At 37.0% G+C, this 18,626-nt stretch overlaps 1 protein-coding gene across 12 annotated transcripts in view; it reads left to right on the top strand.

Moving 5' to 3' along the window:
* Nucleotides 1-11,462, top strand: part of LOC105465585 (protein tyrosine phosphatase receptor type K) — a 558,841-nt gene extending 547,379 nt beyond the window's left edge. For all 12 annotated transcript variants that reach the window (XM_071096434.1, XM_071096427.1, XM_071096433.1 and 9 more), the window contains 5 exons: nt 3,225-3,356; nt 3,497-3,622; nt 6,427-6,590; nt 7,097-7,232; nt 9,965-11,462. In XM_071096434.1, the coding sequence (XP_070952535.1) occupies nt 3,225-3,356; nt 3,497-3,622; nt 6,427-6,590; nt 7,097-7,232; nt 9,965-10,018 (612 nt within the window). In that variant the 3' untranslated portion in view covers nt 10,019-11,462. The remainder of the gene's footprint in view (nt 1-3,224; nt 3,357-3,496; nt 3,623-6,426; nt 6,591-7,096; nt 7,233-9,964) is intronic.
* Nucleotides 11,463-18,626: the final 7,164 nt, after the last annotated feature.

Genomic DNA, 18,626 nt, shown 5'->3' with positions numbered 1-18,626 from the left:
CACTGCTCACTGCAACCTCCGCTTCCCATGTTCAAGCTATTCTCCTGCCTTTCCCTCCTAAGTAGTTGGGACTACAGGCATGTACCACCACACCTGGCTAATTTTTTGCATATGGTAGAGACGGGGTTTCACCATGTTGGTGAAACTGGTCTTGAACTCCTGACCTCAGGTAATCCACCTGCCTCGGCCTCCCGAAGTGTTGGGATTACAGGCGTAAGCCACCGCACCCGGCCTTTTTTGTATTTTTAGTAGAGAGGAGGTTTCATCATATTGTCTAGGCTGCTCTCGAACTCCTGACCTCATGATCCGCCCACCTCGGCCTCTCAAGGAAAGAAAGTTTTAAATTATGACTTTGGCCACTTTACTTTGATTACCTTAGAAAGAAGCAAGAAAGCTATCAAGGTTTAGAATCTTTTTAAACAGTTTACTGCCTTCATTTCTAGCTTTTGCCCTTTCTCCTATGAAACAATAGCAAGGAGAAATTAGAAGCCACGGTTCATTTCTTTCTGACTATAATCAGGCTTTCTGAGTTGTTGTTCCTATTAAGCCCAAATTCTATTTCTCTGAGCAGTCTTCACCAGTTACTTTCCTCTTTTTGGTGCCGCAAAGTGGAATAGTCTAAAGGCAGGCTCTCATCCTTGTTGTGATTGCTCTTGCCTGTGAAAAGCTGTCATCCTTGCTGTGATCAGAGTCTTGCCTGGCCATTAATCACACCCACTGAAATCACATTAAATCCTAATTATACCTTTTATTTTTATATTAGGTGTCTGGAAAGGCAAATATACTAAATACAGAGATGGCATACAATACTTTTTCATTTCTGCATCTAAATATGGAATGAAAAAAAGGATGTCTGAACAAGAAAAGGAGAAAATAATAATATTTAGAAAAGCATTGATGCCTTTGAATTTTTTGCCATTGTCATCTTTATCAAATTTTTCTCAATTTCCAGATTGTCTCCTTTTCTTTGTCTTTGTTCTTTTTGAGACAAGGTCTCACTCTGTAGCACAGGCTGGAGTGTCGTGCATGATCACAGCTGACTGCAGCCTCAATCTCCTGGGCTCAAGTGATCCTCTCTCCTCAGCCTACCAAGTAGCTAGAACTATAGGTGCATGCCACCATGCCCAGCTAATTTTTATTTTTTATTTTTTGTAAAGATGGGTCTTGCTTTCTTGTCCAAGCTTGTCTTCTTTTCTGTATGAAGGTTGAACCTTGTAATCCACCTGCTCTTACTGTCTGGTTAATCCCCTGTGATTCAAAAAAGACATTTCATAATTAAAGATGTTCTAGGGATTTAGTGGTGCAAATGAACCTTCAGAGAAGCCCAGCTGTACCTTCGGAGAAGTAAAGCTGGTTTGATTTACAAGAATAGGGTTTATTGTTCAACACTTCCTCTTTCTCCCTACCCTTTATTCCCATCATTAGTGTGATACCTTTTTGCCAGGCCTATGAGGGATTAGGAGGTAAGGCCAAGGATTCTGTAATTTCAAAGCCTTACATATGTTCCTGCATTTAGAGAGAAAAAGAAAAGGAAATTTTCAGTCGTATTCTCTCTTGTCAGCTCCTCCTCATGCATGTCCCCTCCCCAGTGGCTCAAAAAATGAGTAGATAGCCATCAGTCTGCTTTGACTTACCTTTCCGTGGAGCAGACATTTGATTGGAAAGAGAGCTTACTTTTTCTTAACTTTTCTCATTGTATTAGTTCATTCTCACACTGCTAATAAAAGCATACTTGAGACTGGGTAATTTATAAAGGAAACAGGTTTCATTGACTCACAGTTCCACAGGGCTGGGGAGACCTCAGGAACCCTGCAAGTATGGCAGAACGGGAAGCAAACCCGTCCTTCTCGTGGTGGCAGGAAGGGGAAGAAGTGCCAAGCAAAGGGGGAAGCCCCTTACAAAACCATCAGATCTCATGAGAACTCATTCACTATCTGGAGAATAGCATAGGGGAAACTGCCCCCCATGATTCAATTATCTCCACCTGTTCCTGCCCTTGACACGTGGGGTTTATTACAATTCTAGGTGAGATTTGGATGGGGACACAGAGCCAAAAAATATCATTCATGAACCTTCATACCTTTCTTAGGAGACCCTCATCCCAGCTGCATGTGTAACTTCATAAGGTTTTAAGGTCATTTGGAAGTAGCCAGGTAAATTATTATTGTCATCTACTCAGATTTATCCTGCAGTCTTCAGCCAGTGCTGAATGCCATGGTTAGCAGCATTTCCCAAATGGTGGTAGCATCAGTGAAGTCCAAGAACCAGTTCCTGTTCTGATGTTAAGATTCTTGAAGGACTTAAATAGTAATGTGATACAAATGAGCTATAAGATCATTGAAATTTTTTGTCAGCATTAGGGAACTCTATAAGCTACTAATTATTACTATTATTATTGCATTATTAGTTTAATTCAAATAATTAGTTTAATCAAATGACATTGTCCAGGTCAGATAAATATTGTTTTTACTACTTCTCCCTTTGGAAACAGATAATATATTGTGTTCTAATCAAGGAGCACTTGGTAAACAAGGAGCTATCTCCCTGCTTATGTGGGGACAGTAAGTGTATTGTTGTTACTCTTTGGTGCTTCAGTATCTTAAATGGTTGAAACTGTCATTATGACCTTTGATATATGTTAGAAATGCCCAGGAAGCTGTGGAAGGTGGATTGCCTGCGAGATGTGCAGAATATCCTGGTAGTGTCCACATAATGTAAAAGCACAAGTGTTTGAGCTATTTTTCTTATTTGGAGTGATTTTACTTGCACGCACACATACTATCCACATACCCAGATGATTGATAGACATACCAGGGGTTTTGTTCTTACTTTGCCTTCAGCCTCTCAAAGACTGATTGCGTTTAGAAAATTGAAATAGCCCAACAGGTACCTTACAGAGGATGTTAACCTCAGAAGCTCTTTAGTTTCTTCTTTTGTGTTTATCCTGTATTTACATCTTTCAGTAAAGCAAAAATTCAGGTATTGACTTGAATTGCTTTGGAGGCATTGAAGTCTTCCACCAAATTGATTCATTACTGTACTAGTTCAGTTCATTCCAGTGGTCTGAATCTCTTTATTCATGGCTGAAGCATCACTCTGGCTCCCTCTGCATGTGAAGCTATTACATCATACTGGTCCTACATTGAAGTGTATTGTATCTGTTTGTACAACTGATCATACATTTTAAGTTCTTATGTTTCTCTGTCTACCTTGTTTCTTCACAGAGCTACAGGCAACCAGCTGCTTTCATCGTCACACAATACCCTCTGCCAAACACTGTGAAAGACTTCTGGAGATTAGTGTATGATTATGGCTGTACCTCCATTGTGATGTTAAACGAAGTCGACTTGTCCCAGGTTAATGGCTATGGGTTGCTTTTGTGTACTTACATACAACTTAATAGAGTAGTAATGAAATGCTAAAATCTGCTTTATACTATCCTAATTAGAAAAAATAATGCTTTTTTTTTTTTTCTTTCAAAACATTCATCATTCAGGGCTGCCCTCAGTACTGGCCAGAGGAAGGGATGCTACGATATGGCCCCATCCAAGTGGAATGCATGTCTTGTTCAATGGATTGTGATGTGATCAACCGGATTTTTAGGATATGCAATCTAACAAGAGTGAGTCACAATTGGATCCTTTGAGCTGATCTAGAATAGGTCAATCATAACCAAGATGTGGTATAATTTTATTCAGACAACAGGGAGACTAGAATTGATAAGCACTATATCTTCCACCTCAAAGCTAGTAACCATCTTATGCCTTAGTACTCGAATAAAAACATAAGAAAGCAGAAATGCTGGAAGCTAGGTTTGTTGGTCAGTCACTAGAGTAACATATTCCCTCTGGAAATACAGATGCACTGGCTCAGTCAAGTTGGATAGCCTAGGCCTGGCCTCTGAGTGTATGTAGACTTATCTTAAGGATGACTGCATGTTTTATTAGTATTGACATCCAGCCCAGAAATGGCATGTGATAAAAAAAAATGAGAACATTGCAAAAACAATAATGACAGAGAAGATGTACTGCAGGAGGAAAGAGACATGTTGGATCAACCATTATAGAAGGGTTCCATGTCACTGTTCCAAGTTCATTATTGATTCTCCTACCTGCAGTTTCATCTCCCTAAATGTCCCAACCTCTGGCTCTACGCAGATCTAAAGGTAGAATCAGTGCTGCTACTGCCATGCCTTTTCCCAGCAGCAAAGTAGTAACTGTATCGTCTTTCCCTCACTCCTCATCTGCTTTCCACTACATGACAAATTAAATCTGGGTGGGGAGGATCTTCAAAAAAAAAAAGTGCTAATAAAGGCTGGGTGCTGTGACTCACGCCTGTAATGCCAGCACTTTGGGAGGTCAAGGCGAGCAGATCACAAGGTCAGGAGTTCAAAACCAGCCAGGCCAATGTGGTGAAACCCCGTCTCTACTAAAAATACAAAAATTAGCTGGGCGTGATGGTGCATGCCTGTAGTCCCAGCTACTCTGGAGGCTGGGGCAGCAGAATCATTTGAACCCAGGAGGCAGAGGTTGCAGTGAGCCGAGATCATGCCACTGCACTCCAGCCTGGCGACAGAGCAAGACTTCATCTCAAAAAAAAAAAAAAAAAAAAAAGAATTGGAAAAGAAAATATTAGTAACTTTCATGGAATTAAGCTCTTTTTAGAGAGAAAGATTACTCTGTTTTTTAAAGCACCAGCTCTGTGGGTGTGTATTATTTTAAGTGTGTGATTAGGATTGTCATGTTTCAGTGTCTCTCATATCAAAATGACTACGTGTGTGTCTGGTTAATAAGTCTATATGTGTATAACTGTGAGCAGGGAATGGAATCATATCGACTCCTATTGCTCATTTCAGTGGAGGAAAAAAGGGTAACTTCAATCATTTCATAATATTCATGCATATCTTAGATGTTAATTTAAATGGAATCTCATTATGTCTGCACATCTGTTACATTATGGTTCTAGTAATATTTTACTTGAAAAAAACAGAACTGCTGAAGACAGTAAGGCTTGTCTGTTAATTGAGCAGTTTATGTGAAAAATATTCTAGGAACAGGAACTGAAATGTTATATTTTTTGTCAGCATATTTATTTATTTGTTTGCTTACTTATTGAACTGCCTCTGTATTTAGTATTCTGGTCCTTATTAGTACATGATTTTTTTTTCTGTTCTCACTGTCAGCATTTAGTATATTTAATATATTTCACTGCATCAAATATTTAATATGTACCAACAAGAAGTTTGTAGAGTACCAAGTAGGGCTTGTCAGCTACCAAAAGATGCATGGGCCCTTGCCAATCTGATATGATTTACTCATATATTACTTGTTCTTCCCGATATTTTTATTTCAAGGTTTAAGGTTTTGATTCATTCTTTCAACAATATTACTTTTGGGGAAGTATTATGCAAAGTTCTACTGATACAGAGTGTAGGAAAAAAAGATTTCTGTGTACTTAAGGAATCTTTATTTTTTTCAGGAAGAAAAGCATTACATGAAAATTGTATAATCCTTTTTGTATAAAAGTGATGCATTTTACAGCGAAAGAGTAAAGAATATAGAGTGTTTAACTGAGCGATCTGACATAACTGTGTGATCAGAGATGACCTCTTTGAAAGAGTATTTAAGCCAAAATTTAATGAATCAATAGAAATTACTTGGGGGTTGAAGTAACCCACCATCCTGGTTTGTCCAGGGCAGGAGCTTTCCCAAGACACACAGGCTTCAGTGCTAAGACCACAGAAATCCCAGGCCAACCTGGGACAAGTTGGTCATTCTATTTGGGATTTAGAGGAGCAAGCAAGAAAGAAGTATTCAAGGCAAAGGGTACAGTATATGCAAAGTCCCCAAGGCAAGAAGTGACTTGATAAATGGATTAAAAGGAGACCAACAGAAAATTGAAGAAGGGGGTGGAGCCAGATCACATCAGTTGTTTTAAGACATGACAACAATTTGGATTTTATGCTAAGATCATTTGAAAGTCATTAAAGCAGGATATGACAAGATTGTATTTGCAGTTCAAAATAATCATGATGCCTATAGTAAGAACGGACTGGAAGGAGATCAAAGTTTATTCAGGGAGCTCAACTAGGAGGTAATTATCCGGGCCTGTGGCTGGTAGTGTATTGATGTCAGTGGTGATAAAGAGAAAGCAATGAATCTGAAAGTTATTTAGGAAATGTTATCATAGTAATGAATTACTGGATACATAGTGTGAGGGAGCAACAGGTATAGAGGATGATTGCCATGTTTCCTGCTATTATCACTTATAATGTTTTTGTAGTAACATGTACAAATTGAGGATTTATATCAGCTAGACTCAATCCAGTGTAGATGCTATTTGTATTGTAAATTGTATGCACCTTTTACTTTTTTGTAAAAATTGTAGTCCCAGCTTATTTACATAAAAACACTTTTCCCTCTACAGCCACAGGAAGGTTATCTGATGGTGCAACAGTTTCAGTACCTAGGATGGGCTTCTCATCGAGAAGTGCCTGGATCCAAAAGGTCATTCTTGAAACTGATACTGCAGGTGGAAAAGTGGCAGGAGGAATGCGAGGAAGGGGAAGGCCGGACGATTATCCACTGCCTGTGAGTAGGGCAGTGCAGCCCGTCATTCATAGGGCCTTGGTGCTTATTTTCTCATTTTCAATATTGAAGACTATCCGACTTGCATCTTATGGACCTCCCATAGATGTTATTTTTAAACAGTCTTCCTGTCTCATGAGTCTATAATTAACTACTAAGTTTATTTTGTATATTTTCTAAATATTGATTATTATGTAGTTATATTATTTAAACTCTTTGGAACACCACTCTTAACAACTTCAGATTTACACAGTTTACAAATATATCAGAATCTCAAAGTCTAGAATGCAGCAATCTATGTCTATAGCATATTCCTAAGTATAAGTTACTGATCTAATTTCATCCTCAAGTTTCCTCCTCTCTGCCTTGTACACATATAAAACAAAATTAAGACACAAATGGAAAACAATTAAAACTACAATGTCTTATTTTCTCAAACATATATGATAGTGTGACCTGTGGTCACTTGGTGCTGCTATCTAAAATGCTTGTGCTTTCTTTGCTTTTAGAAATGGTGGCGGGCGAAGTGGCATGTTCTGTGCGATAGGCATCGTTGTTGAAATGGTGAAACGGCAAAACGTTGTCGATGTTTTCCATGCGGTAAAGACGCTAAGGAACAGCAAGCCAAACATGGTGGAAGCCCCGGTGAGTCACAGCATCTTAGACTTGGAAGGCATCTTAGAGATTAGTTAGTCATATACCTACTTATTGATTTGACTTCATACACACATAGGGAATCAGATGTGAAAATGAGACGTTGTGGGGACTTTCCTGCCTAATTAATAGATTGCTGAGCACCCCCCTCTACCCACAGACACTTAATCACATATCACATAAGTGAAACTATTTTCATTTCGTTTGGAAATTTGTAGGATTTTTTTTTCTGTTATAGCCAAAAAATATTTGCTGCAGTAAACTTTGGTAAATGGTCCTGTAAGAATAAATCCTGTATTAAGGCTGTATGTCTAAGGGATATAGGTTTCATAAGTACCTTAGACAGCCAGTATTTTTAAAGGGCAACTGAAATTTAGTTGTGTCAATATCTATAATTATTCATTTTCTGATCAAATTATAAAATGGTTAAACTATCATTATTAAGTTTTCAGCTTTTACCAACTGTAGAGGGCAGTTCATATCATGCTACTTGAGCTTGTCAAGGCTCATGAAGTCGGAACATAGCTTACAAAATAAGAGCTGATAGGGGTGTGTGTGTGTGACAATTCATCTAGGTGAAGCTGTATGCAGAGTAAGAAAGAAAGCTACACTTATCTAACACATTTTACTTCTAACGAGAGGTATCTGTGGGTTACACGTATGTATGTGCATGATGGGATCAGGTTGGGAGCAGCTGTGTAGTGTATGCTCACAGAGAAGTAAACCAGAAAAACCAAGGCATCATTGTTGCTTGCCCTACATTTATCAAGATGATCAGATAACTAGAATGAGCAATTCAATAAACCTTTAAAGTATTTCACCACTTCCTGCTCGTGGATTGCTCACACAAGAGTTGTGTTACTTCCTGAGACAAAATCTGAAGGCTTAGGTTTATACTGTTTCACTTTTGCAAGAGGTACTAGACTTCCACCCTTTCTACAGGTGCCCTCAAACTCCTTCTGTACACCGCCTCATTTCCCTGGGTTGTTGCAGCTGTCTACACAAGATTACATTGATTTCGATTGGGGTGCTGGCTGTGGAGATGAGAAAGGGGGATGAACCGGAGAGATTTTTGAGGGGGAACTCTCAGATTGTCTTAGCAACTGAATGAATAGTGGTTGTGTCTTTAAACTCTTTGCAGTTTGAAGATTTCTTGATGTAAACTGCCTCCATTTTTCAGATCAAGTCTTAAAGTCATCAGTGGGATCACTTCTGACTTCAGAATTCAACTTTTACCTTCAAATTTAACTGACTTCCCACCCTTTTTTAATAAAAATAAAAAAATCTATGGTTAAACTCTGCCATTCTGGAACCTTCCAAAAAGTTACTGTTTTCCTTTACATTTGTGTCTCATGAATCCTGAACACTCGCCCTCTGATTTGTGTTTAATCAGTGTTGATGATTAGTTTAGTGGGCTATGGAGCTGAGCTGACAAGTTTGGTGAGGAGATTTAGAGTGTAGGCAAAATTGCTGGAAACTGCTTAAAGAGACATAATTATTTCTAGGCACATTTTGGTTCCTTGAATGCACTCGCCACAGTGGTAGGTGAATTTGAATCATACCTACTTGGTAAATAGTGTTGGAATGATAAAGACCTCTTAAGGAAAGTTTTATTACCCTAGTTTATTGCTGGAGACACCTGGAACTTCTCTTCCAAAATAATATGCCTTTTAGACTGTTATCCAGCCTGAATTTTTTCCCACTTGAATGAACTGAGTTGGGAATTTTTAAATGAATTGCATATTATAAGTAATAGTTTATTATATAGTCTCTGAATTTTTCTAAATTCTTATTATGGAGCAAGTCCATAGATGGGCTTAGAGGAAAGGCTGTTTTAACTCAAAAATGTTATTGCCAATATGTTGTCTTAAACATATAAAGGCAGCAGAAATAAATGTTCAGGTATAAGTAGGCTCAAAATTTAAGGACCACTAACCATTCTTGAAAAATTTGCTTAAATACTCTGATGGACAAAAACAGTGTCAAAAATTAAGAATTTGAAATTGCATAAATGGCTGTTTAAAATGGCTGACTTTTTTTTTCTCAAGGAAATCATCGGAAATACATGGAGAAAAACATTTGCAGTTGATCACTATAGCATTATAAAATAGAGAAAATAAGAAAAGCAACTTAATAGTCAAACAATACATATGTTTGATTTTTATGTGGTATTAAAAGATGTTAAATAACGTGGAAAAAGAATTGCAACAGTGTTAAATTTTAAAAGTTACATTTAAAATTATATTTTGAAGTATACATAGTTATATTTATTCTAAGATAATTATTTCAACCATGCACAAAAAGAACTGAGGCAAACTAAGGTGATATTTTAACAATTTCTTCTGATGATAGAATTATAGCTCTTTTTCTCATTCTTTATATTTGTTCAGAATTTGTATATTCTTTAGATTTGTACAGAATTGTTCTGTAATGATCAAGTATTACTATTATAATCAGATAAAAAATTTTAGACATTTAAAAAATTGATGGAAAATATGAGTCTAAGATAAAATGTCTTTTTAATATAAATTTCCTTTTTCTTAAATGGATCATTAGACTCAAGTATAAAATATGTATGCCTAGATATTAATCTCATATATAGAAAAAATAAATTTTAATCCTTGAGTTATCTAAATTGGTTGTCAAGTTTCATTTGGTAACTGTTATTTAATGTTAATCTCTTTCTTAACTGTTCTCACTATTTGTGTTTTGACATCTTTCAGGAGCAATACCGTTTCTGCTATGATGTAGCTTTGGAGTACCTGGAATCATCTTAGTTGGGTGAGACTCTTTAACGTGCATCTATGAAGAAACCTGTTCATCTATTGAGCCAGCAACTGTTGTACCTGTTACACTTGTGCAGAAAGATTTTAATGTGGGGGGTGGGAGACTTTTACATTTGAGAGGTAAAAGTATTTTTCTTATGAAGTTGTGTATCTTAATAAAAAGGACTGAATTAGTTTTTATTACTATATTAAAGCATCAACATTTCATGCCACATAAATTATATTTAATAAGAACCAGATTGAAATGAGAACTTATTGGTGTTTGTACAGTGAACATGCCACCTTTTTTCTCATGGTTTCAGTAGAACAGCTACCATATGTTGCATGAGTTCATACTTTCTACGTGGCATTTTTCTCCCTTTCTAAAATGAAAGCTGATGAATCTCAAAAGGAAGAAGAAAAGAAAAGCTGTGCAAATTCATAGTAAAGTTCATTTTTTATATGTTTCCAGTGTAGCAGATCTCTATATAAATATATAAATATATATAACTGGCTTATTTTCTTTTAATGTGCAATGATGGCTGGATCATTTAAAGTTCTTTTTAGAAAATAACATAAGCCAAAGACTCAAGTGTAAATATGTCTATATGGAGAAAGCACATTATATTTATTGGTTACTTACATTCCTTTTTTGATGGCTAAAATACTACCACCACACAATCATCTTTTTTTTCCTGAAGAAAGCTTTTTCTTTAGCTAAAATCAATTGTAAACGAGTTTTCTAGATTATTTTTTGTATGTTTTAGTGTAAGTAGAGGATAAACTTTTTATTCATAAACCAGGAAGCAATGTTCTTTATAGTGATTCTCTTGTGTACATGCTTGTGAATTAAATTTGTGTAAAATCCCTTGGCAATTGGGTCTTTTAATATAGGACCAAATTAAAACATTTTACTGAAAATGTATAGTTTTTCACAATTTCATTAGGTAAATAATGGTTTGGTGATCATACATGAGAAATGTACACATTAAAAGGCCTTGCTGACAACTTACACAATGTTGAACACCGCCTTTAAGCATCATTTAAATTTTAAAGGAATTGATTTTTTCAGCCTGTGGCCCAGCACTGGTCAGGAAAACAAGATGGCAACATATATGCTTTCAGGGTCAAATTTTAGCAAACTGTAAACTGTTAGGGTGATAAAATGTTTCTCCTGATGTTTACATGCACAAGCTTTGGATTCTGACTATTAAAAGTGTGAACAAATCAATGCCAGATTCCTGTTTTGCGCATTGTCATGGGATTCTTAAGTGAACATTTCTAAATGTGGTCTTGTTCACATGCTCCATGTAGCTGTAACTTCACGTCATCAGCTTGCAGTTTGTAATTGACTAAAGCATTCCAGTGTCCTCTTTCTAGATTGCCAGCTCATGACATGGTGCTTATAAAGATTTAATTAAAGTAAGAATGAAATAAAGTTTTTATAATTATAACAGTTATTGTTTGCACATCATTTTTTTCTCTTAATGTTCATGCATTCACTACTAAATGAGTAGCTTATTCCTACACTTGTTGATACGAATAGGCCACAAAAACTCTACTCAAAGTAAAACTAATTTCCAACCTCTAGTTTCTTTTATTTTTATTTTCTTAATTGAATGCCAAAATGTCCAGTAGCTGGAGGTAGAAAAGGCAGGGAGATTGACATCATTTTTTGTTTGTTTGTTTCTATATTTATCCATGTATGTAACACACATTTTCCATTTATGTATGTCACTATCCATTTATGTAATACACATCTTACTTTTTTCTTATAACCAACTTCACAAATGGTACTTATCATCCCTATTTTACAGATGATGAAATGGAAGCTAATGAGAAGGTACATGATTTGTCAACAGATTCATTCTTACTTAACAGCTATGTCTTTACTGCTAAACACATTGTTTCCCAACTGTCACAAAGATAGACAAAAAAAAGAAAGTGTGTGACTTTTAAAACAATTCAGGTAAAGCAACCTTTTCCTAGGAAAGATGATTTTCATTTAAACATGGAGACATTGAACAAAAAAATCCACAAACTCGCCCAAGATTTTTTTTTTTTTTACCCAGTAATGTTTATTATGTTATCCTATAGAAGATTCTGTTTCACTGTGTGACCCTGACTTCATTTCTACTCGTGATTGCACCACACACCAGCAGAATTATCATGAGCACAACTGTCCACAAAGCTCAGAGGTCTATGCAGCCTCTGAAATTCAAAGAACAAGAGTTCTCTTTCTTTGTAACAGGAAATTGAAATATCATGCTTGCTATTGTTTGGGCACCACAGAAGCCACTTTATCAGGAGACAGTGGGAGAGGGGTTGCCTGTTGATCTCAAAACTCATATTCAAAAGTTCATATCTTATACCCTTAAGGGGCTCTGTAAGTAGTCTTGCGCATGACTATGTTCTCCGACACCCCTGGCTGTGTCCCTCTGGGCAGATGTCCTGGTGCTGGCTGGGGATGGGGTCCCCTTCCACTGGCAGAGCTCTACATGCTTTTCATAGTTTAGGGCTTCCTAGTCCTAATTTAGTTATTCCTTAAATGACTGTCATGTCATTGAATTTTACAGACCCCCATCTATAATTATTACTAAGGAAATGTTGGAAGTGTTTGGGCCAGAGACACACACACCAGCAACTGGGAATTTTTGAGTTTTAAAACCATTCTTGAAAATAAGTGTTAGCTCTCTTAGAGCTGTCTCCTAGCCCTTTCTAATACTTAGGCTTTGGAGTCTGTATTAGGGTTCACTCGAGAGACACAACTAATAGGATAAATATATAAAGGAGTTTATTAAATATAAGCTTACATGATCACAAGGTCCCACAATAGACTGCAAGCTTGAGGAGCAGAAGAGCCAGTCTGAGTCTCAAAACGGAAGAACTTGGAGTCTGATGTTCAAGGGCAGGAAGCATCCAGCACAGGATAAAGATGTAGGCAGGGAGGTTAGGCCAGTCTTGTCTTTTCACGTTTTTCTGCCTGCTTTATATTTGCTGGTAGCTGATTAGATTGTCCCCACCAGGTTAAGGGTGGATCTGCCTTCCCCAGCCCACTGACTCAAATGTTAATCTCTTTTGGTAACACCCTCACAGACACACCTAGGATTAATACTTTGTATCCTTCAATCCAATCAAGTTGACACTCAGTATTAACCATCAGAATCTTTAGATAAAGGTGTTGCTGTGTTGCAGCCAAATGATCTCACATTTAAAGATAAACAAAACGGGAGATATTTTTTGCCTGGACATGGAGGCACCTGTTTATCTCCACACTGATGTGCTGATGTGCTCATTCAGTCTTCATCTTACCACAAGAATCTCTTGAATTCCAGGCATTCATGTCGTAAACTTGGAATTCAGACACCAACAACTGCTCCTTCTCATATCTACTCTGTTCCCAGAAAATGGTGTAAAGGAAGAGGTTCTTGGCATCTGAATTTAATAGATACCAGTAAATACTAAAATGCAGAAGAGCAGCGGCTGGTTGTAGCTCAACTGAAAATATGAGATGGGTAGTCTACTAGCTTTGGAAGACCACCTTTGACATTTGCCTTTTTTTTTTTTTTTTTGAGATGAAGTTTTGCTCTTGTCGCCCAGGGTGGAGTGCAATGGTGCGATCTTGGCTCACTGCAACCTCAACCTCCCATGTTCAGGTGATTCTCCTGCCCCAGCCTCCCAAGTAGCCGGGATTACAGGCACCTGCTACCATGCCCCACTAATTTTTGTATTTTTAGCAGAGACGGGGGTTTGCCATGTTGGCCAGGCTGGTCTCGAACTCCTGACATCAGGGGATCCACCCGCCTCAACCTCCCAAAGTGCTGGGATTACAGGCATGAGCCACCATGCCCAGAGATTTGCCTAACTTTCATAGGGGAGTGACAATTGAGCATTTATATTTAATTTCTGTGCACTTTGGCAAGTGTTCTTTATAATAACAAAATAGCCAGAAATCAATAATCCATCACATATCCTGGGTATAATATGTAATATTTACCCTATAAAATGTTTCCATAGGCAGAGACTCCACATCCTTCCTAGACTTAGTTCAGTGTTTTAGTAAGCACCCCTATTTAATGTAGAGTCTTGTGTGCCATTTCATTCAACACTAAGTGAAGATAGAAGGCAACTGGCTGTGCCTCCCTTAATCATTTCTACTTACATATTATTTCATAGTCTCACAGGTTAGGGAGGTTTGGAGTAAAAGATGTATCTGAATTTGTTCACACCTCCTGTCCAAGCAGTCTGCAGAGTATTTGAGTATTATTATATCTCTCTGACACTAAAAGGAAAAGCTCTGTCTTGGGATCTACTTTAAGTAAGCTATAAGTGGCTTTTGGAATATAAATTCTCCAAAAATCAATGGAAATGTGGTAGATATATATGACACTTCTGAACTTCCAGCTTCCTCCAAAGTGAATTGAAATGCTAACCTGGAAGATAACGAACAACAGAGACCCTGTTGTTACCAAATCCAGAAAGACACCAGTAGAGAGTTTCTAAACCACGGAAGAAAACATAGGTCACTATGGAATATCTGAAAGCTCCCTCTTTAATGTTAAGACTATATTGAAACTAATCAACTACATCCGAATAAATCAGCAATTTTCTGTGTTAGATGTTAAGTATCGTCAATCATTTAATACAATTGGCAAGTCCATCATCATGAGATATTATCTGTCATAAAATGCCTTCCACCTCATGTTTTTTGGGCAGATTTGATTCGTCTTTTAGGTTATATTAGTCTTGATTCAGTCAGGAATATGTAGCACTTAGGCCATAAGAATCAAACCCTTGGTATTTAGATGTAATCTATGCAGTCTATTCACATATAGAATACGAAGAACAGGAATATCTAAATTGAGTCACCAATGACTTCTTATTTTGTTTTTGTATTTATTTTATTTTATTTCATTTTATTTCTTGAGATGAAGTCTCACTCCATCTCCCAGGCTGGAGTGCAGTGGCGTGATCTTGGCTCCCTGCAACCTCTGCCTCCTGAGTTCAAGTGATTCTCCTGCCTCAGCCTCCCAAGTAGCTGGGATTACAGGTGAACACCACCATGCCTGGCTAATTTTTGTATTTTTAGTAGAGACGGGGTTTCACCTTGTTGGCCAGCCTGGTCTCAAACTCCTGACCTCGTGATCCGCCCGCCTTGGCCTCCCAAAGTGCTGGGATTACAGGCGTGAGCCACCATGCCTGGCCTCTTTTCTTAAATAGAAATTAGAATGTACAGATAGGCAAAGGCCATGCATTTAGACGATACTGCATGGTTGAGGAGACAAAATGTAACTGAGAAAGTAGAGAAAAATATGAATGTCATGGCATCCACCTACTATTTGTTGAGAAAGCAGTGGGAAATTCATGCCTGCAAGACCAGCAGGGACAGTGAGTGTGGGAAGTGGGCCATGTATATTTAAGAATGGTCACTCAGGTCATATTATTACAATGGACGTCCTTAGCTTGTGTGTTTCCTAATAGGAATATTTTTCATCTCTACAAAATATTCTGCCTCCTGGTTTTATTAAAACACATGTTCCTATTGATTACTCTTGCATTTTCCCACTAAATGGATACTAGATATTCTGCCACATTCAGCTGTACTGTAAGAAACACAAAAAATGTGAGTGATGGTAAATGGTACCTGCTGTTTGATATGGGGACAAAAGGGAGCAATGTGGGGAGGGCTGCCCCCACTGGGACTCGAAAGCACATTGAACACCTACAGCAGCACTACCTTCCAGCAGCCTTTGCGGCACAGGGATATGGACCCAAGCATGGCCCAGTTCCCAAGAGAATGTAGAAATCAAAATGTTTAGATTAATTTAGAAAGTTCTCGAATGTTGGTAACCAATTAAGTTTAGAAATATAGACGAAAACAAACCTCTGGTCCAACTCTGTGTAGAACAAACAAACCCTGTCTGAAGGCTACACTTGCTGTGGTTGTGTAAGAGCTTCATGCTCCCAGTCTGTGACCTCCGTCATGAAATAACTGGTTTTACTGTTTTGACCTTTTTAAAACATTTAAAAGAAATATGAGTTTTAGCTGTCTTAAAATAGCTATCATAACTGTTTTCCATACATGTTCTTTTTTCCTATTTGCTTCGTTTCCTCACTTATTTTTCTGTTTTAAAAATGCATGTAGATGAATCTTGACTCCTAAGATAAAAACAAAACAACAACAAAAACAAGATCAGCTTCTCTTTCTGCTTCTTTGTACCTGGACTAACCTCAGAAAAGCATATTTCAGAAAATAATTCACACATTTTACCTAGTAAGCACTCCCCAAAATGATGAGTAGGAGATAATTCTTCTGGAAATAATAATACTGAGAACTCAAAAGGGGAGCAGTTGTTCTGTGAGCCGTGGGATGGCCAGAACCATTTTAGTCACAAGTGCAGAATAGCATCTGTGGAAGCATCGCATTTCCAGATTGTGATGATGCCTGCTGACTTCCATGGCAGGTGTAAAGCAGTGTGGGCTCTTGCCAGCTCACAATGGGAACCTGAACTCTAGTTCTATAAATCTAATTACCTGAAGCACAGTCAGCAGACCGAAATTGATTTCTCTTCACCTTCATGTTATATTCTTGGAATGATAAAGTGAGTATGTATTCATTAATTACTTATTTTTCAATGTCAAGTTTTTTATTGCCTGTGATCAAATGTGGTCATTGAGGAAAAAGAATCTCATTTTCTCATAAGAAATTAGAGGATTGGCTTTTTTTCTCATGAAATTGTAGAACATCAGAGGGTATTTAGAAATTATCTAATCCCATGCCCTTGTTGTTAAGGTTAAGAAATTAAAACCTAGTGAAGTCATATGTCTATCTAAAGAGAGCCATCTAATAAATAGTTTAAGCTTTGCAGGCTATTGGCTTATGTTACCTTGTTGCCAGGAGACCTTCCCTTGAAGATTTGCTGAAGAAGTTCTTCAAACAGGAAGTAAATGATAGAAGAAGGAGTTTTCAACTATCAGGAAAGGAGAAAGAACAATGGATAGTAGAATTATGGGTACCTACAAAAACATTATTTACATTTATTTATCTCATAGGTCATTTTTGATGATTGAAACAAAAAAATTCCAACACCATCTGAGACTCAATAAAATGATAGTTAAAAGTGGGAAAGGAAAGACATCTAAGTAGAAGTAAGGTTTTTATACTTCATTGGACATGGTAAAATATTGATACCACTAGATTGTAATACATCACATGTTACAGTATAATCATCAAAAACAAAAAAACACTGACAAAAGTATATGAAAAAATACGCTCAAATGCACTATAAATGAATCAAGACGGAATCCCCTAAATGTTCACATAACCCACAGGAAGGTAAGGAAAGAGAAACAGATGAATAAGAACCAGAGAAAATAAACAGAAAACAAATAAATGACAATTGTTAAAGTATCAATAATTACTTTAATTTTCCTTTAAAAGCCAATAAAACATATAATTTGACAGACTGGATAAAAGCCAACTACAAAGAACATGACCCACCTATATAATATGTACAAGAATCTCAGTTCATATTCAATGAAATGGGTAGTTTGAGAGTAAAGGGAAGGAAAAGGGTGTACACCATGCAAACAGTGAATTTAAAAAATCATGAGTGACTATAGTAACATCTGTTAAAGTAGACTCATGCAAAAATAAAATTACTACAAACGTAGAGGGTGATTAATGAGAAAAGGATCAATCCACAAGGAAGACACAATGGTGCTAACTATACACACCAAAACACCGAGTCCCCAAATGAATCAAAAACTGATAGAGAGGAAATTAGAGAAATCTACAATTATAGTTGGAAACTTCAAATGCCCGCTTTCTGCAGCTGGTAGAATTACTAGACAGAAAATAAATAAAAATACAGAAGTCTACAGTACAGTCAATCACCAGATCTAATTGATGAAATATAGAATACTCAGCAACAGCAAAATATACTTTATTCAAGTTCCTATGGAACATTTAACAAGATAAATTATATCATGGACCATAACATAAACCCCAACAAAATATTTTTAAAATAATTCTATAGAGTATGGTCTTTGGCCATAAAGGTATCAAACTAGAATTAAATAACAGAAAGACAGTAGGAAAGTCTCTAAATACATGGTAATTAAGCTATACTCTCCTAAGTAATTCATGAGTTAAGGAAAAAGTTTCAAAGAAAACTTTTTAAGGACAGAACTGGAAGAACTGTAAGTATCAAAATTTCTGAGAGACAGCTGAAGTAGTCCTGAGCAGGAAATTTATAGCATTAAATGCTTACGTTTGAAATGATGGAAGCTCTCAAATCAATTACCTAAGAACCTGTCTCAAGAAAACACAAAAAGAAGGAAAACAAAAGCAAACAGAAGGAAGGAAATAATAAAGATAAGAGCAGAAATCAATGGCAATGAAAATAATAAAACATTAAAGAATATCAATGAAAAAAAATTCCAAAATTATTGATGAAATTGATAAATCTCTAACAAGACAGACAAAAATTAAATGAAAAAATAAGTATCAAGATTGAAACAGAACATCATTACAGATACTGCACACATTAAAAAGATAGTTGAGGCCGGGCGCGGTGGCTCACGCCTGTAATCCCAGCACTTTGGGAGGCCGAGGCGG

The sequence above is a fragment of the Macaca nemestrina genome, chromosome 5 (assembly GCF_043159975.1).
Source record: "Macaca nemestrina isolate mMacNem1 chromosome 5, mMacNem.hap1, whole genome shotgun sequence".
NCBI lineage: Eukaryota > Metazoa > Chordata > Mammalia > Primates > Cercopithecidae > Macaca > Macaca nemestrina.
This window is presented reverse-complemented; position numbering and strand designations above follow the sequence as displayed.